At 44.8% G+C, this 23,571-nt stretch overlaps 1 protein-coding gene across 2 annotated transcripts; it reads left to right on the top strand.

Annotated features, from left to right (window-relative positions):
- Positions 1 to 11,513: 11,513 nt before the first annotated feature.
- SYNC (syncoilin, intermediate filament protein) lies at positions 11,514 to 23,502 on the top strand. Of its 2 annotated transcripts, none has more exons than XM_083751860.1 (4): positions 11,514 to 11,734; positions 15,272 to 16,232; positions 20,545 to 20,669; positions 23,034 to 23,502. In XM_083751860.1, the coding sequence occupies exons 2-4, from the start codon at positions 15,279 to 15,281 to the stop codon at positions 23,092 to 23,094; spliced, it is 1,140 nt and encodes a 379-aa protein (XP_083607986.1). In that variant the 5' UTR covers positions 11,514 to 11,734; positions 15,272 to 15,278; the 3' UTR covers positions 23,095 to 23,502. The 2 variants fall into 2 exon arrangements, with proteins under 2 accessions (XP_083607986.1, XP_083607987.1); XM_083751861.1 differs by lacking the exon at positions 11,514 to 11,734 and adding an exon at positions 11,969 to 12,056.
- The last annotated feature ends 69 nt before the right edge of the window (positions 23,503 to 23,571 follow it).

Raw genomic sequence — 23,571 nt, 5'->3', positions numbered from 1 at the left:
TTGATGCTATTATGCATTTGATACTGTATTGTTTGGGATTGTGGGTCCCAAATTGTTGCAAAATAATGATCAATAATTATCAAAACCGAAAAGAAATCTCAATGCCACATTTATTGCAGTTTCCTCCAGTGCCATGTCCATCACAATATCTGCTGATTCAGTTTATGCAGCCTGATGATGTGCACCTGGTGCTTCCAATGATGTGTCCAATGACATGCTCCCTTCACCCTTGCACCTCTGGGCTTAATAAACCACTTGGTGGGATATGACAGGGTGTGGCCAACACATCTTTGCAAGAGGGACTGGTTCCGGCACACTTGAAAGAAGTGATGATTCAACCACTCCTGAAAATGCCCACCCTGGACCAATTTGCACCCTGTTGCTTGGGTGCAAATACCCAATTTGGGGAGGTGATGCCCAGTATCCAAAATGATTAGCATTAATCCACATGTAATCAGGGCCATACAAAAGCAGCAGACAACAGTGCCCATAATTAGCAACAAAGTAAAAAAGGGAGGCGTTCATCTTTAACATTTCCATCGGCAGTGACTACAGCAGTGAGGAAGAGAGAAATGAATCAGAATTTCCTGCTTTGAATCCAACCACTGCTATACAGTGGTACCTCAGCTTAAGTACTTAATTTGTTCCAGAGGTCCGTTCTTAACCTGAAACTGTACTTAACTTGAAGCACCACTTTAGCTAATGGGGCCTCCCGCTGCTGCTGCCGCGCTGCCGGAGCACGATTTCTGTTCTCATCCTGAAGCAAAGTTCTTAACCTGAAGCACTATTTCTGGGTTAGCAGAGTCTGTAACCTGAAGTGTATGTAACCCAAGGTACCACTGTAGTCCCAGGTCCTACCTAGACCAACACTCTAACCCAGGCTTTCTCAACCTCAGCCCTCCAGATGTTTTTGGCCTACAACTCCCATGATCCCTAGCTAGCAGGACCAGTGGTCAGGGATGCTGGGAAATGTAGTCTCAAAACATCTGGAGGGCCGAGGTTGAGGAAGCCTGCTCTAACTACTACACCACACTGGTTCTGATTACACACTGCCATGATTACTCAACGCAGGCTGGTGGCCTTGATGTGGAGGCTGCTTTGCACTGTTGGGCCATTAACTCAGTGATGCCTTCCTTGGCTCACTGGGATCTGGGGTGGGAAAGGATCTTTCCCTGTCCTGGTCCCTGGGATCCTTTTGATTGGAGATACCAGGGGCAGATGCCCAGGGGCTTCTGCTCACAAAGAGGGTGCTGCACCCCTGAGTTAAGACACCTCCAGCTAGCTGCCAAGCCCTCCTCACTGGCCTGGTTACAAATCCACACACCACAACTTGTTATTTTCCAAAACAGGGCTAGCAAAATAGAAAACCACATAACTTCTACAGATAGACAGACAGACAATTAGATGGATAATCCATTGGTGAGTCGTCTCCCTTCCTTATAGGGTCATTTTCTGCACTCACAAAGTTGCAGGCAAAAGGTTTGTTCTTTTTGAGCTCAGTTACAGTACAAAATCCAGTTCTTGGGGTGCTTTTAATGGTGGCATTTATAAAAGAGGGAGGGGAGAATTAAGTGCTCAAAATGGTGTAGGCACAGGGGGAAGAACATTGTCTCTCTCGTTGTCGTTTAGTTGTTTAGTCGTTTAGTTGTTTAGTCGTGTCCGACTCTTCGTGACCCCATGGACCAGAGCACGCCAGGCACTCCTGTCTTCCACTGCCTCCCGCAGTTTGGTCAGACTCATGTTTGTAGCTTCGAGAACACTGTCCAACCATCTCATCCTCTGTCGTCCCCTTCTCCTTGTGCCCTCCATCTTTCCCAACATGAGGGTCTTTTCCAGGGAGTCTTCTCTTCTCATGAGATGGCCAAAGTATTGGAGCCTCAGCTTCACGATCTCTCCTTCCATTGAGCACTCAGGGCTGATTTCCTTAAGAATGGATGCATTTGATCTTCTTGCAGTCCATGGGACTCTCAAGAGTCTCCTCCAGCACCATAATTCAAAAACATCAATTCTTCGGCGATCAGCCTTCTTTACGGTCCAGCTCTCACTTCCATACATCACTAATTGTCTCTCTAGCTGTGGCTAATTGGCAAACCTGTCTGTTACTTTCACCAAAACGGCATCATCAAGGGGCCCATACTGAAAAGGCGATTGGGCTCCCACACGAGTAGCCACGTGGAAGACGCAGTTTTAGTAGGTGCAGTCTGCATGACAAAGAACAACTGCCGACATTGCCTGTTGTCTTTCCTACACCTGTCCACGGCCCCTGTCAGGATGAAGCTGCACATCAGGCTGGCTGCTCCTAGACTTATCCCACCTCATTGGTTGTTCTCTGGTCCCCTCCCACACTGCCCTCCCTGCTGCTTGGATATCCAGCCCAGGTCACTCTGGGACGCCTTTGTTCTTGATGACTTCCTGCTGCTCAGTTGAAGTCCCCTCCCCATCCGTGCTCTGCCTTGCAGCCAATTGCATGCTCACCTGTTGCCCAATATCCTGGAATGGGTTCCAAGGCAGGTAAGAAAGGCGGGGGAGGAGGGAAGAGTGGAAAATATTCTTGCCACACCCAGCCTGATAAGAACTTGCAGCTGTGGCTGTTGACATGGCAACACTTTCTTCGGAGTTTTGTTTTTGCATTATATATGTTTTTAACCTGGTGCATGATGCAGGTTGTTGTTGTTTAGTCGTTTAGTCATGTCCGACTCTTCATGACTGCATGGACACCCAAAGAAAAGGGCAGAGAGCAAAATTTTGACATGCTAGCATTCAGGGCTACCACTTTATCTGTTTGGGCCACTGACCTGTTTCTCACCCTTTATTTATTGCGGGGTTTTTTATCTCACTTTTTCTCCAAGGAATTCAGGGTGGTGCACATGAGCCATCCTTCTCCGTATTTTATCATCATAAAGATCCTGTGAGGTAGGCTAGGATTAGAGAGGGAAACTGGCCCAAGGCCAAGGGGTGAGGATACAGAATTTATTCACACTGTTGACAAAGTAAGAGATAAATTTGAGGGAATGTATGATAAGCAGCTGGTTTAGGTAGAGAATTGGGAGATCTACTGACCAGCGAGTACTGTATTGCCTTGCCACCTTTATTTCCACTGCACTGTATTTACTTGTTATGTGTGAGCCAAACACACACAGAAAAACCTCACCACTGATATCTGTATCTGTAGCGGCCTCTTGTGGCCAAAGAGGTGCCTCGACCTCCCGAAAGGGTCACAAAAATCCTCATCGCAAGCCCATGTTTTGTTTCTGAGCCTTTCTTGCCAGCAGCATCAGCCTCTGGAGGGGAGGGGCAGAGCCAGCTCCCAGGGGAGAGGAGGAGACGGGGAGGGGGGAGGGCGACTCTTGCGACTCTGGACATGATGCAAAACTGAGACCACTCTCCGAGCAAATCTTCCCTTCTTTGGAAAATCATCACCAACAGCTGCAGCAAATGTGGTGATTCAGATTTTCCCCAGGAGAACATGATCCAAATGTTCTCTGCACCCTCTTCTCTCAGGAACGGGCAGAGGGAGAAATTCATGATTCCAGGGCATCTCCTGGGCCTGCAGCATTCAGATGAGATAGGAAAGCTGGCTAAAGGCAGCTGAGCAAAGCATTTCCCCTAGTGGGAAAGGCACCAATCATCCATGTCTGCGGTACCCTCCTGACTTAGAACTGAGACCCCAGGCAGCTGACTCTCCTGCCTTTGGGCACTTTCCCAGCTCTTCCCTTCATTTCTGTGTAGGATGACCAGAGGAAGATGAGGCCAGGGCCCTTTGGACATTGGCCATGCAAACAGCTGACCCTGCCAAAATCCCTTCTTCTACTACAGAACCCTTAAGGGAGTTGTGTATCCTAGCCTTCCTCTGACCACTCTGTTTGTAGGGCAAGAAAAGTCCCCCTTGTGGAATTCCTTTACGAACCCTCAACATGAAGTCACAGGAAGAGCTCTGCTAGAACAAAATCATTCTAATGCTCTCTCTATGGATCATGATGGCTGGGGCTGGTGGTATTGTACCCCAAATCATCTGGAGGGCACCAGGTTGGGGAAGCTTGTAGTACCATAGTGGAAGCAGCCTTGGAACAGTCACTTCCTGCATCCTAACCTACCTCACAGGGTTGTTATGAGAATAAAATGGAGGCGGAGGACCATGCATGCTTCTTGGAGGAAAGACGGTATACTATTGTTATAAGTGTTTCAAGTAAATATGAGACTATTTATGTCACATTTTTGAAGAAAAAAAATTATTGTTGCAGCATAAATCACTTCATAAGCATTGACAGTGGAACAGACGCCCTTGGGAAGTTTTGGACTCTCCTTCCTTGCAGGTTTTAAAGCTTCTTCTTCTTTGGCGATCACTCATAGCCGAGTAAGATTGTCTTCCATGAACACAGTCTTAGCGGTGAGTCCATAGGGGACTGTGGAGGCCAATTCTGGATCCACACATCCTTCCACAGTGGAGACATAGGTTTCCAGGCAGGAGTTGATCATGGTGAGGGTTTGCCAAACATGCCTTCCTCTTAGCTTGTTTTGTCCTGAGATTTAAAGCAGAGGTTGGGTGGCCATCTATCCTGTATGATCTGAGATTCCTGCATTGCAGGGGGTTGGACTAGATGATCCTCGGGGTCCCCTCCAAGTCTCCAATTCTATGAGTCCTTACAACAACCCTGTTTGGTAGGCCAGTACTAATTTGTTTGCTGAGTATTGGGCAGGGGGGGGGGGTGCTGAGGCTGAGAGAAAGCCACTTGACTAACTCTTGGCAATGAGTGCCTGTCAAGGGATGGTTTGCTGTTATGCTGAACCTGTTCTCAGGATGCCTCTTGATACAACTTTCCCTTTTCACTTAGTCTGTGGATGCCAACCCTGAGCCTTAAGTGCTTCTGCAATTACATAAATAACAACTGTTCTGTAATGGATGGGCTGGGCTTCCCCTGCAGCAGAAGCAAAAAGCTCAAGGGTGAATAATGGCGGGACTTAAAGTTCCGCCTGAAAAACTGGAGAAGATCCAAGCCCCATTTTCTGCCTGCACCTCCCAGCAGCCAGCGGCAGTAAAAACAGCACACAGAAAATGAGGGAAACAATCACTGAAGAGCTCTGATGGAATCAGGAAAGGGAGACAGCAAAGAAGAAGGAACACTAAAGGGGGAGATCTCTACACCTGGGGTAAAAGAGTGAAAAAGCTCCGTTTAAATGAAAAGGTTGCTTCCAGACAACCTGCTCATTCAGCATTCACCCTGATATTTGCAGGGAGTTTATATTACGCCGGCTGTTCATTGAGCATTCATTCCAATTTGCTCATCTGGAGGCTATGCAATGTTGCATCAAACAACTGTCATGAGACACCTTCCCATGCATTTCCCCATTACTTTCATTATTGCAAAAAGTGCAGTTTAGAGCAGTGTTTCCCAACCTTGTGCCTCCAGATGTTTTTGGCCTACAACTCCCATCATCCCTAGCTAGCAAGACCAGTGGTCAGGGATGATGGGAGTTGTAGGCCAAAAACATCTGGAGGCACAAGGTTGGGAAACACTGGTTTAGAGCAGGAAACAGATTTCTTCTGCAAGGACGCCAAATCAACTTTAACTGCACTACCTGAATTTGCTGGTACAGTGGTACCTCGGGTTAAGAACTTAATTCGTTCTGGAGGTGCATTCTTAACCTGAAACTGTTCTTAACCTGAAGCACCACTTTTCCTAATGGGGCCTTCTGCTGCCGCCACACCGCCGGAGCACGATTTCTGTTCTCATCCTGAAGCCGAGGTACTATTTCTGGGTTAGCGGAGTCTGTAACCTGAAGCGTATGTAACCTGAAGCATATGTAACCTGAGGTACCACTGTATGTGATTACATCCCACCTGAAAATAGCAGCCACGCCCCAGGAGCTGTGCCATAGCAGGGTCACCGCTGGGTAAACCAATGGAGTGCTAAGAACATGCATAGGGTGGTAGTGGATCTTGGGGAGACGGACACTGCAGCAGCCTTCTCCCACCGGGTGTTCTGATCTACAGCTCCCATTAGCCCCAGCCATCATTGCCTGGGGAGAGGGGCAGCGGCAGGCTGGGGAAGGCTGCACTACAGGCATATACACTGGTGTAACAGTCATTCCATTTCACTAAGCAGCTCTGGGAATTCTGTGAGGCAGGTGGGCATGAGATATTTAAGCAAATAATTCCCAGTACCCTCATCAAACAACAATGCCCCAGAACCATAGCAAGTCAGATGAATGACTGATACAAATAACCCAGAATCAGATAGTAACTTTATCAGTACCAACTAAAAAGTCACAAATATGTGTCAGGTTTTTGCAGAATTTTTCATCAGGCAAGATGCTATGCAAGGCAAGGGGCAGGGGGATGAGGAAAACTAAAAATCAAACCAGAAATAACAACCACAACCACCACAACCACCACCACCACAACAACAACAAGGTTGGATGTTATTGCCATGAAGTTCCAAGATGGAGACTGCAGACTAACTTCTCTACTATACTGTAAATGTGTGTGTGATTCTGCCTTATTTTGGCAGGCGATATGGGAGAAGGGACGGGAAGAGAGAGAGAGAGAGAGAGAGAGAGAGAGAACAAGACAAAAGACAAAAGAGCAAGGATTTGGACAGAAAGAGGCAAGCCTTGTGTTCTCTCTTTTTAATGGTTGTGGAAGTCAGTCTGAAGAAAATGAAGCAATTAAATCAGTGGATCTTGATTTGCCAAGGGAGCGTGGTTTGCACACAAACCTCCTTGTGGAGGAGGAGCTGGAGGTGGGGAATCTCTAGCTAGCAGCGAGCCACAGAGATTGCTAAATACAAATCGATTTTGCTTAATGACTTGGAAGGCTGAAAATGCAGTTGGCTAATGATGGAAGGAAGAGAAGGAAGAAGAAGGGAGATACAGGGAAGAGGCGCAGAACAACCAACAGAATGAATGCTTCTGCTGGGCTTGAGGAAAGGGTGTGGAGGAGGTGGAACAAAACATCATTTGTGCCAAATGTGCTTAAGTGGCTGGTCACCTGAGAAAAGGATATTATAGACCATTCTCCAAAAGAGTTGCTAACTAGATAATTGGAAATTTGGATAAAGGAGTGCAGTTTAAGACTCTTCCTTATACAGTCATACCTCGGGTTACAGACGCTTCAGGTTGCGCATGCGCAGAAGTGCCGAATCGCAACCCGTGCATGCGCAGGCGCAGTGCTGCGGGTTGCGAATGTGCCTCCTGCACGGATCACATTCGCAACCCAAGCATCCACTGTACCTGCAACTCTCCATGGCACCACCTCTCTCTCCTCAGACCCTTCAGACTGTCAGTATTTTGCAGGAAACTAAGAAGAGATGTGATAGCCATCTTCAAATACCTAAAGGGCTGTCACAGGGAAAAAGGAGCTAGCTTGTTTCCTGCTGCTCCAGAGGGCCGGGTCTGAACCAATGGATTCAAATGACAATAAATGAGATTCCAACTAAATGTTAGGAAGACCTTTCTGACAGTAAGAGCTGTTTGACAGTAGAACAGTGGAATCTCCTTCACTGGAGGTTTTAAAGCAGAGGGTGGCTGGCTGTCATGGATGCTTTAGCTGAGATTCCTGCATGGCAGGGGTTGGACTAGATGACCACTGGAGTCCCTTCCAAGACTACAATTCTATGAAACCACAACTTAGGTCGGTGCAATGCAAGCAGCAGATTCACTACAGGAGGAACAACGTGGCCATGATATCGTTTTCAGGAGCAGACACATTTGCTGATTTGTACTAAGCCATAGTTTAGCTTAATGTTACATGTGAATGAGATCATTGCATTCCAGCTAGGCTGTTCATTCATTGTACCAATGACCGCTAAAGTGTTGCTATCACCCAGCACGGCCAATGATCAGGGATAACAGGTGTTGTAACCCAACATTTGGAGGGCCACAAGTTGCCCCCCTGCTCTGCCCTAAAATAACAGGTCTGAAGCTTTGGGGTGCTTGTTAACCCACCTTTGTCATTAGGGGCACATGGCCTCTGAGGCTTGGAGCACCCAGAGCCTTAGACTGCTGCACCAGCTACAGCCCTACCTGGACAGAATGCGGCTTCATGCCCTGATAATCTCCTGTTGTTGTATGTGGGGCTACTTTTGAAAACAACCCAGAAACTTTAGTTGGTAGAAATTATCGCTGCCTGGGTGCTAATGAGGACTAGGTAGGTTGTTACGGAAATATTATGCTTATCACCTTCACTGACTCCTAGTCAATCTCCAGGCTCAATTTGAACTGCTGGTTTTGACTGCTGAAGCTATTCATGGCCTGTGCCCTTGGTACCTGAAGTACTGCCTCATCTCACATGCTCCTGGACCCTGAGGTCATCACCTGGGGCTCCTTTGTGTGTTGATGCCAGGTGAGATACAACCAGGTGAGGAACTTTTCAGCAGTGGTCCCTTAGTTGTGGAACACCATCCCAAAAAGGCTACTTAAATATCATTCCAGCACCAGGCAGATGCCTTTTTACATACCCAGTTTTCTAAAACAATGTTATGATTTTACCCCATTTTAGCTCTGTGGATTTTTATTCCTCTGCTCTCCATTTCAAATTGGCTTGTTGTAGCAACATTCCTTTCTCTCTGCAATGTGTGTAGTTAAACTAATGTGTTACTTTATGGTGGTGGGTGTTATATTGGCTGTACCTTGTTTGTTTGTTTGTTTGTTTGTTTGTTTGTTTGTTTGTTTGTTTGTTTACAACTTTGCTTCCATATAACTTATCCTCACTGAAAGCATTGATTCCTACCCTGTTAGATAGTTATACATGATAATTTTGTTTTCATTAGCTATGTGCATGCAGATTTTCTTTAATGCTGCCAAATAAGGAAAATATGGCTTTCCTGTGAAGGAATGTGAAGTTGTCAGTATTAAAGAATTCTTAAACATCTATGCACTGACTTTGGCTAGTTCACACGAAGCAAAAACACATCACACACAGAGCAGAAAGGTACTGTGAGTGTTGTCACTGAAAGAAAATGTTAGTGGGTGGGTGATAAAATCTATTCCGCCCTAATAGTGCATGGTCTGATTGTTGTATACTTTCAAAGAGCAGGATAAATGGATAAAAATTTGATATAGGAACTGTCTGTTATACACCAAACTTTTGTCCATTTATCCAGCTCTTTGGAAGTATGCAACAGCCAGACCATGCACTATTAGATCAAATATCAGGGCTCTGGGAGCTAGTTTTTCTTGCTTAAGAAGAACCTGAGTAACAAGATTGATTCTATCTACATTTTGTGCTATCTAATTTGCATCTTTTCCATGATGCGCTCACAAATTATTTCAGTACATTGCAGACCTCTTGCAGTCATTCTGAACTCATGAAGGCCCAAATTGGGCAAAAAGTGTGGAAGTTACTGCACCAAACCCCTATATACTGACTAGGTACAAAAGTACGTATATTATAGGGCTGTTCCTTTAAATGTGGCTTAGTGGGGAAATACTACAGAAAATTTTAATGAAGAGTGTTTAAACAAGGTCTGAAGGAGAATCGCCTATTCAAATTACTGATATTACCTAGTCCCCTGGTGGGTAGGGTTGCCACTAAACTCATTTTCTAAGTACTTCCCTTCCTGCCCCAATTCACCTAAACCCCACTCTGCTGTCCAAAATTTACCACTACATTTTGCTCCAGGATGGGGCTATCTCTGCTTCTGGAGTACAGCACGTTCTGAATCTGCCATAAGTTGCATTTTCCTTGGAAATGGTCATCGCCTCAGGCATTATCATCTGCTTACCCCCTTCCCCTGCAGATGACAAACCACCATCTGGTTGCCTAGCTATGTCCACAAACAGAGAGCAGCAGGGCTAACTCAAGGCATCTGATTGCAGCCCACAACAGTTCCCATGTCCCTCTGTTCCCCTTCCCCAAACAGGTTATTTCTAGGATAAACTAGAAAGAGGTGTCTGGGCTTGCCATTTCACAAGTAGACTCCTTTTTTGTTATTTTTATGCCATAGAAGGCTCTTTTCTACCAGCCCAGCTGACCCTCACTGGTAACCTTGCTGGCAGTTTTAACGTTAGATAGATTTAGGTGGGTATTTATACACACACAAAACATTGTTCAAGTTAACAGCATTCCTACGCTATTGAGTCAAACGCCTCCACAAATAGAGGGGAGAGACATGTGGCTTGCACTACTCGGTGTTTTAGTATTATTTTAAAAAATAACCCTTTATTCCTCTTAAATATGCTTCTTGTAGTTAGCCAAGAGAGGCATGGGTTCACAGTGCCACTGCACTTCTGACCTGAAATTCAAAGCCAACAAGGGAGCAAGCCAGGGCGAGTAACCTTATCCCTGGACAAGGAAGCTGAAGAAAGCTGAGTGAGGAGGACTGAGCAGCAGCAGGGCGGGCTTATTGCCCGTGGGTGTTGAATGATGCATTTTGCTGCCTGGACAATTGTCCTCCAGGCAGGAAGAGCTCAGTTAGCAAGTAGGACTTGGGGGAGCTACATAAGGCCAAATGCCTTTTGCAGGGATGATGCCATATTAATGTACAGTAATACTAGGACTGTCCCCCTGCCAGTGGCGTAGCGTGGGTTAATTTGCACCCCCTAACCCGTGGATTTGCTCCCCCTAACCCGTGGATTTGCACCCCCTAACCCGTGGATTTGCGCCCCCTAACCCTAACCCCCAGATGTTGCGCCCAGTGCAGCCTGCCCCCCCTGCACCTCCCACGCTACGCCACTGCCCCCTGCCACTCCTCTGTGATGCCTTCTGCTCCTTCAAACCCCTCATATTTTGCCAGTCACCCTTTAGGGCTTGCTACCTTAGTCATTTTTGCCCAATTAAAGTTCATTCTTAACCTGCAATCCTATTACAGTGGTACCTCTGGTTAAGAACTTAATTCGTTCTGGAGGTCCATTCTTAACCTAAACTGTTCTTAACCTGAGGTACCACTTTAGCTAATGGGCCTCCCGCTGCCGCTGCTCAATTTCTGTTCTCAACCTGAAGCAAAGTTCTTAACCTGAGGTACTATTTCTGGGTTAGTGGAGTCTGTAACCTGAAGCATCTGTAACCCGAGGTACCACTGTATATGCCTACCTAAGAAGCAGCCCTACAGAACGCAGTGGGACTGAGCTGGCATACAAAAGATTGCGCAGCAAGGCTATGCATTTCCTAACACCCACCCATTACTACTCTGGTCTCATCTTTTCCTCCTCTCCCCTTCTCCCTCTCCCATCACAAAACCAGACATTTAGTCTTCCCTCCCACCACACCTTGGGAACATAACAGCAGCAAGTACTGGAAAGCACACGTCCATGACCCTCGGCATGCACAGGTGTCTCCTCAGTTTCTAGACATTCCTGTATTTCATGTAAGCATTCACATGTGGCTGCCAACATACATGTAAAGGGGGGGAGGGAGAGGTGATGGAAAGAGAGAGGGTTAAAGAGGCTTGCTCCTTCCCAGCCCCTCCCAACGCAGCCTTCCTCTTGCCGCTGCTGAAAGTTCAGACAGAGCCAAGCGCCAACCACTCTGCCTCTGGCACTGGGAGGCGAGTGGAGAGGCCTGCCAGCCGGCCGCCTCCTCTTCCCCGCCTCCTCCCCCACCCCCACCCCACTCCGTAGGCAGGGATCTGGTGTCAGCCTTTCCACTAGAATTGCACAGCCGTTTCCAGAGAGACTGAGGTGGGGGTGGCCCCGGGGGCTCCGGTTTCTTGCACTCTTTATTAATAACCTCACACCCACCCCATGCCAAAAGCCTGTCCGGCCGGGGGCACAAGGAACTTGGTTCCTGGAGAGAAAGGTAAGAAGAGCTAAATTGCTACCATTCATTGGTGAGCGTGGGCTCTCTTTTCTGTTCTAGTAGCTGGAAAGGAGATGCTCCCAGCTAAAAAGAACTAGGCTCATTTAAGGGGGAGAGGGGAGCAACCTAACGGTTTTGGAAACGGGGTGTGGTTGGCGAATAATTCAGATTCAAAAGCATCAGGTTTATTAAGGGTGGGCTCAATTGGGTTGCCTGCCAGACCATTTGTGGCCAGCGCAGGCCTGACTGGAAAAAGGAAGAAAGGTACAGTGCCTTCACCTGCTGCTGGACCACTGAGAAAGAGGCTGTCTTCCCTGGCTTTGTACGTGTTTTTTCTTTGCCCAAGTAAGAAATATCAGTCTGGATGCATGACATCCTGCTACAGAGAGGAGGGGGGAGAAGGAGGGACTGTCTGAATCTGCCTGGGTGGACAGCGAGACCATTTGCCTGTGAAAAAATCTTCACAAGGAAGGAATCGTGCTGCTGCTAGGTAGATGATTGGTGACAGATTCCGGTCCTAATTCAGAAGTTGAAACCAAAGAGCTTTGCACCAGTCCTCACCTAAGCTTTCTGTATCCAGCTACTAAGAAATAGCAAGCATGGAAGTGAAGGCTGCTTCACTTTGCTGTTTTCACAAGGGTGGGAAAATGCCTTATTTGGGAAAAGAGAAGGTTTATCTCTGAAAATAATCTCCAGTGGTGCTCAGATCTGAAGCAGAACATGCAAATGGCACTCCCTTCCCCAACAACTTAACAGGCAGTAGGGTACCATCTGCCATGAAGCTCTCATGTACCAACCTTACTGAAATGTCTATGGGCCTCTAGAGGGCAGGGGGCTGGTGCCCCCTGGATGTGTCCTTTGTCTCCTCCTCTGACATCCTGGTAGCAGAGCCAACCTGCAGGAGCTCTCCCATTAAATATCCCATGGAAGTTTCCCTGCTCCCCTTGTTAAAGTGCATGTTACCCAACTGGCCCTTCAGTGTACTGCTCAGCCCCACCCCATCAGGTATTTCACTACAGCTGGTTCTATTTCAGAACATTTACCTCTTTAAGTTGTTCAGGCGCTCCACATTCTTAAGGACAGTGGATTAAACACCTCCTTCTCTGCCATTTAGACACAGTGCACATTCACCCAAGCCTTATCTTGTGAAGAGGTCTTTCATCTGTGGACAGCTGCTGCACACACCCTCTTCCTTCAGGGGATGACTCTACTCTACAATGCTTGCTTGCTTGGAAACCAGGGCCCCTCAATAATATCCCTTGCCTGCTGTGATATTTTGATCCATCCTCAGCCATCTTGCAGAGCGTGCATGCAAGCTCATTTGGGCACTCTCTTCTGTACATCTGAGGCTGCGTCAGCATTTTCAATTAAAATAAAAAAAGCTGCCCTCTTTTCAGTAATCAATGACTTAAAGCAACACAGATTCCCCTCCAACTGACCCCTTCGTACTTAAGTAGCCTGGCAAAAAACAAAACAAAACAAAAAACCCACCTCTCAGCTCATTTGCTCCCCATTTGTCAATGCAATGCAACACATGCTTAAAGTATATTTATTTATTCACTTAATATAGCTGTTCTGGTCAGTGTATTTCCGTCAGGGTTCCCCTACCCCCGATCTTTTCTTAGAACCAGCCATTACTTGTTATTTATATTTTATACCCATTTTTGTATCTATCTTTTTATCCATATACATGGCACTTTATAAAGAGTAAGAGAATAAGTCTCTGCCCCATATTGGTTACAGTCTAGAAAACGATGTGAGGGAAATGGAGGTGGGTTGGGGGAAGAATGATGGCAGCTGTATTTACTTAGGCTTAGGTGGAAGAAGACCAGAAAAAGTTTAAAGACTATCTACAGAAATACTGTAAAATTAATGAATGTTAGAAAAATGTTGGAATGAACTTACATGGCTTTAGTAGAAATGTTATATGGAACTAAGTACAAATAGATACTAATGTATTAAAGGGAAAAAATAAGGTTAGAACATGTTAAGAAAAATTACAGGACAGAAAACAGAGGAAGATGGAAAGGAATTGCTGAAACAGTTAATTGAAGTGGAATACAAAAAGGGAGGTGTGAGGAGGTCGTTGAAACAAGTGAATGTTTAGTTACAGTAGGGCATGGGGGCAAGGAAGGGGTGACCAAAGCTTCGTGGAAAAGCTGAGTTTTGAGGAGAACTTGAAGGAAGTAATGATATGCAGCATCACAGGTGCATATGTTAAACAAACACATTGCAACACAGTTTAAATTTAAGCAGGTTTAAATTCATTAAAACCCATGGAGTTAGGGTTAAGCTATCACTAAGGAGAGTAAGGTGATCCCATTGGGTAGCAGATCTGGAGCATCATTAATGAGCAGAAGACTTGACAATTTTTAAATTATTGTCATATTTTTACTGCAAAGGTAGAAAGCAGATTTTGATTCCAAAATTTATTCAGCCATACCTAGTTTACCACATTCAACTCAACATATAGAGGCTTGTTCAACAAGGTTACAAATTGTCTCTAGACATGTAGAATTGTTACAGGAACAACAATGGTATACTACTTCATTAGGAGCACATTTTAAAAGCCTTTGTGGTTTTTTTAATGGTCCTGATATTTTTATTAGATAACTGTTGTGCCTGGATTTTTTCCCCTGACGCACCAAGAGAATTATGGGTTCTGCCCATACAGGGTACACAGAAAATAATGTATACCCAAACTCTTGGAGCCATCCCTGCAGCTTGCGGGTGAGGGGGAGAAAGAGGGGGGAAATTCCCTGTACTCCCAGAGCCCGTGCAACAAGTAGATCTTAAAAGCCCTTTTTGCGCCAGGTACAGTAACCCCAAATGGGCCTGGTGCAAAAATAGTTTCTAAGCAATCCACCTTGATTGGATTTAAGTTGTATAATTTCAACCAGCCTGCCTTCAACCATGTTGAAATTGTGCAAATTAAATGTTTGTAAGATGTGATCATACTGCATTAATAGAAAGATAAGGTATGTGAAATACGGGGTATTATTAATATTATTATTATTATTATTATTATTATTATTATTATTATTATTAATAATGTTCAAGGGCAGTGTTTCCCAAATTTACAATAACCGCGTACCCCTTTTGAGAGTTTAGTCTTACCAGCATATCCCTTTTTGGGCAAAAATAATTTGGGGGTTGTTTTAACACAGCACACCATTCTCATACTAAATTTTAATGAATTGTTTTCTGCAGCTAAAAAGACCTATGGTAAAGCAAAATAAAAATGTATGCCATTTACCCTTTGAAACCCTTTTGTGTAGCACTGGGGGTACATGTCCCACACTTTGAGAAACATTGTTCTAGGGGAACCAGCTGGGATATATGGTGAGAAGTTGGGGGAGGAAGCTAACTTCTTGGCCTTGGTAACAAAGCATCAAATTCTTCAAAGCTTTCTGCAGTTGCAGGATTCTCAGCTGAGGGATGGCGCATCTATTTCTTCACAAATGCCTACCTATGCTCAATGAGCTCCGTTGTTCAGCCATTTGTAGGTCTGATTCCATGATTGCTTTTTATTTCCAGGGAAGTGATGGCAGACTCCGAGCCTGCTCTGGATTCAGACAACGCAGAAGCCTTCTCAGAGCTAGGTGCTGGGGTTCCAGGAGCACTCTTAGAGCTTGATGGAGAAGACACCCATGAGATGCTGTATATGGATCCCATCAACATGCCATTCCTTCAAGACACAGAAAGCACAGGCTCTCCAGTGGTGCTGCAGGAAGACATGGAAGACGAGGAAGTATATTATGATGCAGAAGACATAAGCATTGAGGATCTCGGAAAGCATTTTCAGGAGTGCATTGAAGCAGTGGAAGAGCTGGAGAGGGAGAGGGACCAGCTTATTCGGGAACTGATGCTCCTACGGGAACCAGCTCTTGAGGAAATCAGACAAGCCCATGAAGAGATCCTCGAAGCCTGCAGGCTGCATGCCAAGGTGGAGCTTGAAAGGGACAGTCTGCGGGATGAAATTCGGCAAGTGAAACAGAAGCTTTTTAGGGTGACTCGGGAATGTGTGGCGTGCCAGTACCAACTGGAAAACAGGAGGCACGACGTGGCCCAGTTTGCTGTCTACCGGGAAGAACTGGAAAGCAGGGTCAGCCAGCTTTCAGAGGAGCTATCCCAACTGAGAGAGACTTGTGAGAAAGAGAAGGAGCAGTTGAGAGAACAGCTGAAGGTTCCGAGGAGGCGAAGGAGCAGCTGCTACCTGCAGGCAAGCAGGCGGCTTTCCATGGAGTTTGAGAGCTTTGTGGCGGAGAGCCGTCAGGGCCTGGAAGAACAGTATGAGCCTAAGCTGATGCGCCTCTTAGAAAGGAGAGAAGCCAGCAGAAAGGCTTTGCAAAAGACACAGGGCGAGATTCACAAACTAAAGGAAACTCTGAGGCCACTGCAGGGAGAGGTCAGCAAGTTATTGCTGCAGAACAAAAACCTGGAGCAACAGATCCTGCTCATTAAGCAAAAACGGGACGAAGAAGTTCTTCAGTACAAGGTATGCCTGATTGCAGCCTTTCCCAGCATGGTACCCTCCAGATGATTTGGACTCCAGCTCACATTAGCCAATGGGGAAGGGGGATGGAAGTCACTGTCCAAAACCCCTGGAGGGCACCAGTTGGAAAGGGCTACCTAACAGCCTTGCAGCCACCCCTGCTCTAAAGCTAGTTGCCAAGCAGGTCGATGTAGCACCTGCCTATCTGATGAAATGCCGCCTGCCATGACACAGACTCCAGAATATCTGAGCTCACATACACTATTGGGAGAATGAGATGCCACTCCTGTCAGGCTGTACCAGGGAAATTTCTGTCTGACTGGTCCTTTATAGAGGTATATCTTAGCTATCAGCTCAAAGAGAGAGAAACAGGTTAAACCTCTTCCTTCCTGTAAACAGGTTAAACCTCTTCCTTCCTGTAAAAAGAACTAGCACGTCAGGTAGAAGACTATATTAATACTGTGCGTGCAAGATTTTTTCATACAAGGGAGCCCCTCAAAGAGACATCACAATTTGGCTTGGAAAAGAACCTATTAGGAGCCAATAGGAGGTGCTTTGAAGTCAACCAGCCCGCAGCATCCTCTCTTCCTTAAGACTGCAATCAGGAAAGCTTATCTCCCAAGCCTAAATCCAGAATGGGGGGCAGAGAGAGATTTTCAGCAGGATGGATTGCATCCAGAGTGGCCTTAATCCTTTCTTCCCCAGCTGAGACTATCCCAAAATATCTCCTGATGTGTTTTTTATTATTATTACAAATTTTATTGATTTTTAAAAAAACAATTACTGAGCATAAAGTATTGCCTTCCAGGAAAATGCATGTACAGAGTCTTAGCTGTACCTCACACGTTTAACACATATTAAAATGTCACATTAACACATAATTTATATGGAATTAATACAGGGGTCATGGCTCAGTGACACAGCACCTATAGACGGTCCCAGATGCAATCTGTGGCATCTCCAGGTAGGACTGGGAAAGACTGATGTCACTCAGTGTTAGACAATTATGAGCTAGATGAACCGACTTGCGATGTTCCATCTGTAGTGAAAGGCACTATTTTAGATGAATTAGACAAATGCCTGGAGGACAGACATGTCGGTGGTTCTCAGCCATGTCGCTAAATGACGCCTCCACATTCAGAGGCAGTGTACTTCAGAATATCAGCATCTGGTAATGACACAACAGAGAAATCACTATGGCCTTAAATCCCTGTTTCTGAACTTTCAGAGGCATGCAGTTGGCCACTGTGGAAACAAAACCATGGACTAGGTAGACCTTTCACTTAATGCACTGACACAGTAATACCAAAGGCTGATGTGTAAATGCTATTTCTTTAAAAATAAGAACTACTTCTAAATAGAACAGGGAGGAGACTAGCCTGGCCAGCATCCATATCTGGATTTTGCCAAACCATCAACAGCTCCTACGAGGCTCAGTTGCCTTCCTTGACTCAAGTTTATTTACAGATGGTAGGAAATGCTGTATATTAAAAGGTTTAGCATTTTCTAAGTTCCAAGGAAGTTTACAGGAATTGAGTGAGACACATTCCTTGCTATGCAAATGTGACTGCTCTTTTCCACCCCTTCTAGTCACATATGCAAGCTCCTCCAAAGGCTGGGTTCTACAGGGTGAGTCCTTTAAAAGAGGCATCGTGGATACAGACTAAACATGTTCCACGAGGCCTCTTTTAAAAGACTCACCCTGTATAATCCCTCCCATAATCCCTGCAGAGGTTTTAGCAGCTTTTCACCAAGGTGCATGCGAAAACAGATGCCGCAGGACCTTTTACTTAAACTTCCTTTTAACATTCCTTATTCTGTTTAGAAGCTGAAGGAAGAGCAACACCCTGATCGCTCTTGGTTTTTTCATTCCCTCTTCTTACACTGAAAATATTGAAAAACTGGGCTCCAATCATTTTTCTATTTACTTCTTTTTTGAGTGTTAGAAGGGGTGACTAACCCCCATTTCAGGGGCCAGATCCAACGCCCTACTTCCCTGCCCTCTCCTAGATGTCACTTTGGGCAGTGCCAAATTTTATTTACATATACACATATTTATATACACACAGCACTGAAATGGGTGGAACAGAGCTCAAATCACTCTCTCACTGGTTGCTTAATGAGTGGAGAGGGGGCAATAACCTCCTCTCAGCTATTTAGGATCAGCTGGGGAAGGAGGGCTGTGCCCGTGTGGGCACTTTTGGCCACACCCACTGGTGGCATGTGGGCTCAGCCTAAAGAAGGTTAACCCCCCCTGCTTCAAACCATGTGATTAGATCCCTCTCTGGAACCACACAAATAGCCACCTATTTTTGTGGCAAGGCAGGCAAGAAGCATTCAATGGGTAGGAACGGCCTATGACACATTCAGCCAAGTTGAATTCTGAGAGCAACTGAGTCTTATGTAACATCAGGAATCTCAGCAGTGCTTTATTTGTACCAAGGGCTCAGCTTTAGAACCAGGCCTGACTACTGCAATACGGGAAGTGTAAGGAAAATGCCTTTGAAATAATGCATGGCTTGCCACTGTGACTCCATCCTTGCCGCCATCTGTGTAGACACCCTGCACCCCCGCTAATGGTTGAAGACTAAGGCCCTGTCTTGATTAGGGGATGGCTGAAAATTCAACACGGGCTAGCTGTCAATTCTGGAAATGTCAAAGCTGAAGTATAAGATAACATGCAGGTAGTTTAAAAATACAAATCTTCAATCCATTGAGGAAAGTAACTCCAATAAAAATAGGAATAATTTAGACTTCCGGGCTCAAACACGGAGCCTTCTAACAAATTTGTCCTGAGCAGTAGCTGTGGTATATTTTTGCATGGCTGAAAAAATCCCACAAACCAGTCTGGCATTCAGCATATATTCTGCATTTTGCACTGCAAGTATCATGAGATTCTCTCTGCACCAGCAAGTTGCTAGACTTCACAGTGATACAAGGGGGTGGAAACTGTTGCAGAGATCGGATGTAGTACGAGCAGGCATCCACTAGGACAATGAGGCTTCTCCATCCTTCCTCCACTGTCCCCAAAATCTGCTCTGGAGGAATCCTCCCAAGATTTCACACAACACTTACCGTATTTATCTGAACTGCACCAACTTCACGAATCTTTGAGTTCTTATGCTGCCAGTTTTAGCTAGTGCAAATCAGCATAGTTGCTGTTTGGCTGGCATTATCTCAGTCAGCTGGGGGCAAGGGCACCCCTGCAAAAGTACCATGCTATCAGTAATGAGTCAGACTCTGCTTTCAGTTAGTTTCTGAGCAATACGTTGTGCTTACATTGTGAAGACAACTCCTTTCTTCTTCAATCCTACTTCAAGTTATGCACAACTGGAAAATTGAGAATATTTTATTTTTATTCTGCCTTTCAACCAAGGAGCTACAAGGCAAATTATATAACAGTGGTACCTCAGGTTAAGTACTTAATTCGTTCCAGAGGTCCATTCTTAACCTGAAACTGTTCTTAACCTGAAGCACCACTTTAACTAATGGGGCCTCCTGCTGCCACCGCGCCGCCAGAGCATGATTTCTGTTCTCATCCTGAAGCAAAGTTCTTAACCTGAAGCACTATTTCTGGGTTAGCGGAGTCTGTAACCCGAAGCGTATGTAACCTGAGGTACCACTGTAATACAAAAACTGTGGCTCCATCCACACATTGCATTCTTCTGCAGAGCCACTTATGTGAGGTGGATGGTCTTTATATAGTTTAAAGATGAGTAAACTTAATTTCAGTCTGACAGCTTTATGAAAGATGAGAATTCTACTTGAAGGCTTCAAAAAAGAAAAAGAAAATCCAAACCACCTAAGAAAAAGCATAGAGTTCCCTCTCTCAAGAACCAAAGATGTCTCCTTTTTAATATATAAAAAAAGACATTATTAGTTTTCAGGCTACAGAGATGGGTCTGAAAGTTTATAAGCAACATCAGGTGAAACCTGCAGTCAAAGGAAGGCTTAGCAAGAGTTTTTCCTGGTTCCCAGCTATGCACATGACTAACAGAACAAGTTAGTCAAATTAACTTGCATAATTTATATAAGCCACAGACACTTTTATTATCTTAATGACTTTTTTTATTTTAAGCATATAATTCACAAAAGGGAATGAACAATTTAAACTGATCAATTCTGATAGAATGCTGTGGGTTTCCTCCTTCTGATGTGAAATATGTTTGGACAGCAAAATGTGATGCCCTCTAGAATAATTAAGTTATCAGCCATATGCTGGCCCTGATTACAACAGGTACAAAACACTACATGATGAATTTAAAATGCAGGCTACATCCCTTTCTGAAACATTTCAATGCTTTTCCATCCACAGGACCAGGTGGAAGAGATGGAAGAAAGGCTGAGGGAGCTGAAGAATGGAGTCCAACTTCAGCAGAAGAGGAACCAAGAATTGGAAGAGCTGAGGGCCAGCTTACACCAGGAACTATCAATTTACAAGTAGGTTTTACTATCTTTCTTGAAACACTATCCACATGAAAGCAAAACCTGCAAGAAAATCTGAAAGCAGCAGTGAGAAAGGAGTGACAAATTCTCACTATAGGTCCTTCCAGTTACCATACTTGCTCTAGGTATCTCTCTGTATTCTGCAGACTAGCCCTTTGTGTTTGGGAAACAGGATGTTCTAGAATATGACTGACCTGGGACATATATCTCAAATATAGTAGGGAACTGCTTCCCACTGAGGGCCTAGCTCTATTCTGGCAGACAGGCTCCTGTCACTTTGGTAGGACTGGCCTAGAAATCAGTCCCTATCCAAAACATGCAGGAGAATGGCATGAACAACTTCAGTCCTCATAGTCTGGGTAGAAAAATTCATTTGTAAGGGGTTCAGAGCAACAAACACAAGTTCAGCTTCTTAATAAATAGAGGTTATTAAGCAGGTGTAACAAATGAGAATAGTTAGGTGTGAAGGAGGGAAATATGATGTTGCAATTTCTGGGGATTTAAAGGTAGAAGAGTATGAGAGAATTGTGTGGCCTTTATAAACTTCCCTTCCCTATGCTCAGTCTAAAACACAGGAGAAGAACACAAGTATTCTCAGTGGCAGAGTAAAATCCAAAGAAAGTGAAAAGTCTGCCCTAGGCCACAGCAAGACTTAATGGATAGAGTCTAGGGCTCCAAAGGTATAAGAGGAACCCAGTCAGGAACTCACAAGTGTACAGGTTGGTCATAGTGTGTTTTCCAGGTGAACAAAGATTTACGATCTTAATTCTGCTTAACAAGAGGTGGTCTGGTAGAATGTGAAATTCTTGTTGGATAGGCCATTCCAAAGCTCCTTTCTTTGCAACAGACAACACTATATAATCTAGGATAGTTTAGGCATGGAGAAGGCTGAACATTTTAATTCTGGACAGTGTGTAGAGGATGTGGACATTTCCCTGTCCATTTAACAAAGGTTTTCAGAGAAAGCTTTCAAGCACAAGCCTGCCTTTTCGCACTCATTTTCTCAAACAAAATGTAGCCTTTTTAACTGAAGTGATTGTGAGAGACACCCAAAATGGCACAGTAGTGCTTGCCAGCAAAAGAGCCTCTAGATTTCTGAAAGCATTCCAAAATTACTTGTTTTTTGGAACCATATAGAATGTAAATTCTGTCTTTGTACAGCATCTTTCTGGTCTCTTCCTCTGAGAGTAGCGCTGGTGCTTATCATTTATTTTAATAAATGTAAACATATGCAGTAATGCTCTGTGTAAGTTTTACAACCTTTTAAAAGGTTACTGCTTTAAAATGTGCCCAGCACCACAAAAGGCAAATGTCCTGCTGGAACCATTGTCTTCTCCATCTCCTTAGAAAAATGCAAAAATGCATATTGTGACCAATATTGCTCAATGTTCAGCAAAAAGACCCTAAACAGCATGTATAGCCAGAAAACACACTAACACCACAAGCACAAGGTGCGCAGGTAAGGATCAGCTAGTTTGCAATCTCTCTGTTTAGCAAAACAAAAAAGAGAGGTGGTAAGAAAATAAAGAGGGGGAAGTGCCTCCACAAGAAAATGAGCCAGTGTCATAAGGACAAGGCAGATAAAGGGCCTGCCAGCTCTAGCATCCACTTAGCAAAAAGAGAAAAGGGGGATGAAGGGCCTCTGTAGGCAGAGTGCCTGCTACCACAAGGTAGATGGAAGTGAGCAGCAAATGCCCTATTGATTCAAGCACACACACGCCCTGCCCCTCAGGTCAACAACCTGATCTACCTATTTGTAGTCAGCTGCTTCTTCCAGTCAGCGTGTTGTTCCCTCTCCTATTTTCTTGTAGGGACCAGAAAGGGAAGGGAAGGTGACTGAATGGGCAAAAGGGGGTGTGCTCAGGTCAAGAAACAGAGGCAAAGATGAACCACTTTAAGAGCAAGTGCAATCATACGCACACAACAGCAACACTACTGGGCAAACTGATGCCACAAGCAATAGGTTCGCAACCACCATTGTATACCACTCTGCAACAGACTGAGCCAGGAGGCAAAAATGGAAAGTGTCAAAAGAGAAAGTCAAGGGTTCATGTCTAATCAGTAGGGTAGATGGTGACAAATGAAAATGAGGTCACATGTCATAGGATATAGTGCAGTTAGAAATACTGCTGAAACATTCAGGCAGCAATATCAGAGAGGCTGTTGGAAAGGTAGGATTGGATGGGATGGAGGGTAAAAGATGTGGGGTGTCATGAGCACAGGTCTCCCACTCGACCTCTGGAATAAGCCGAGTGGAACGATTAGAGTCCCACAAGGGAAAGAACAGCAAAGAAATCTGATTTCCTTGTGAAATGTTATTTCATTGAGCAACTGGTTACTCAATTTCAATCCCTACAGAGACTGCTTAGAAATCTATGGACAACTCTGCAAGTCTCAAGCGAAACAAGACCAAGATTGAATCATGGATTTATAAGCATGGACATCCTTCCCCTTCCTTACTTACTTGCTGTGTCTTTAGTGGGAATGATAGTACATTCTCTCCATCTGATGACACAGCCAATAAGGAAAACTATGATGGTTTGCATCTTTATTATTATAAAAAGGGCTGCAAATGGTCTGAAACATGGTAGTTACACTGGACAGATGTCACATCAGCAGGATACCAGATGTGCATTATGCACAACTTCAAAGTTTAAGGTTTATGTAAAGCTGACGTGTCAGTACATTAATCAGCCTTTCTTTAATGTTATAATTCTGTACAAAATCTGTTTGAGAACAGGATTGTTTAGTTATTTTAGGCAACAGTTTGTAATTTTGACATGTTATGAATAGGAAGAAGTCCTAAATAAATGCTTTTTTATACGCACATAGAGCATTTTGCTATTAATGGATGAAAAATCAGTGTTGTTTTGATAACATAGCAACAGGGTTAAAC

The sequence above is a fragment of the Podarcis gaigeae genome, assembly GCF_964106915.1.
Source record: "Podarcis gaigeae genome assembly, chromosome: 8".
Classification (NCBI taxonomy): Eukaryota; Metazoa; Chordata; class Lepidosauria; order Squamata; family Lacertidae; genus Podarcis; species Podarcis gaigeae.
Note: the sequence above shows the minus strand (reverse complement) of the source record. Positions and strands in the feature narration are given on the sequence as shown.

What these genes read in the sequence shown, in the direction of transcription:
- SYNC (XM_083751860.1), top strand. Translation starts at nt 15,279, where the DNA reads ATGGCAGACTCCGAGCCTGCTCTGGATTCAGACAACGCAGAAGCCTTC. An exon ending in AAGAAGTTCTTCAGTACAAG is followed by an intron (nt 16,233 to 20,544) that starts GTATGCCTGATT and finishes TTCCATCCACAG; the next exon opens with GACCAGGTGGAAGAGATGGA. An exon ending in CAGGAACTATCAATTTACAA is followed by an intron (nt 20,670 to 23,033) that starts GTAGGTTTTACT and finishes CAATCCCTACAG; the next exon opens with AGACTGCTTAGAAATCTATG.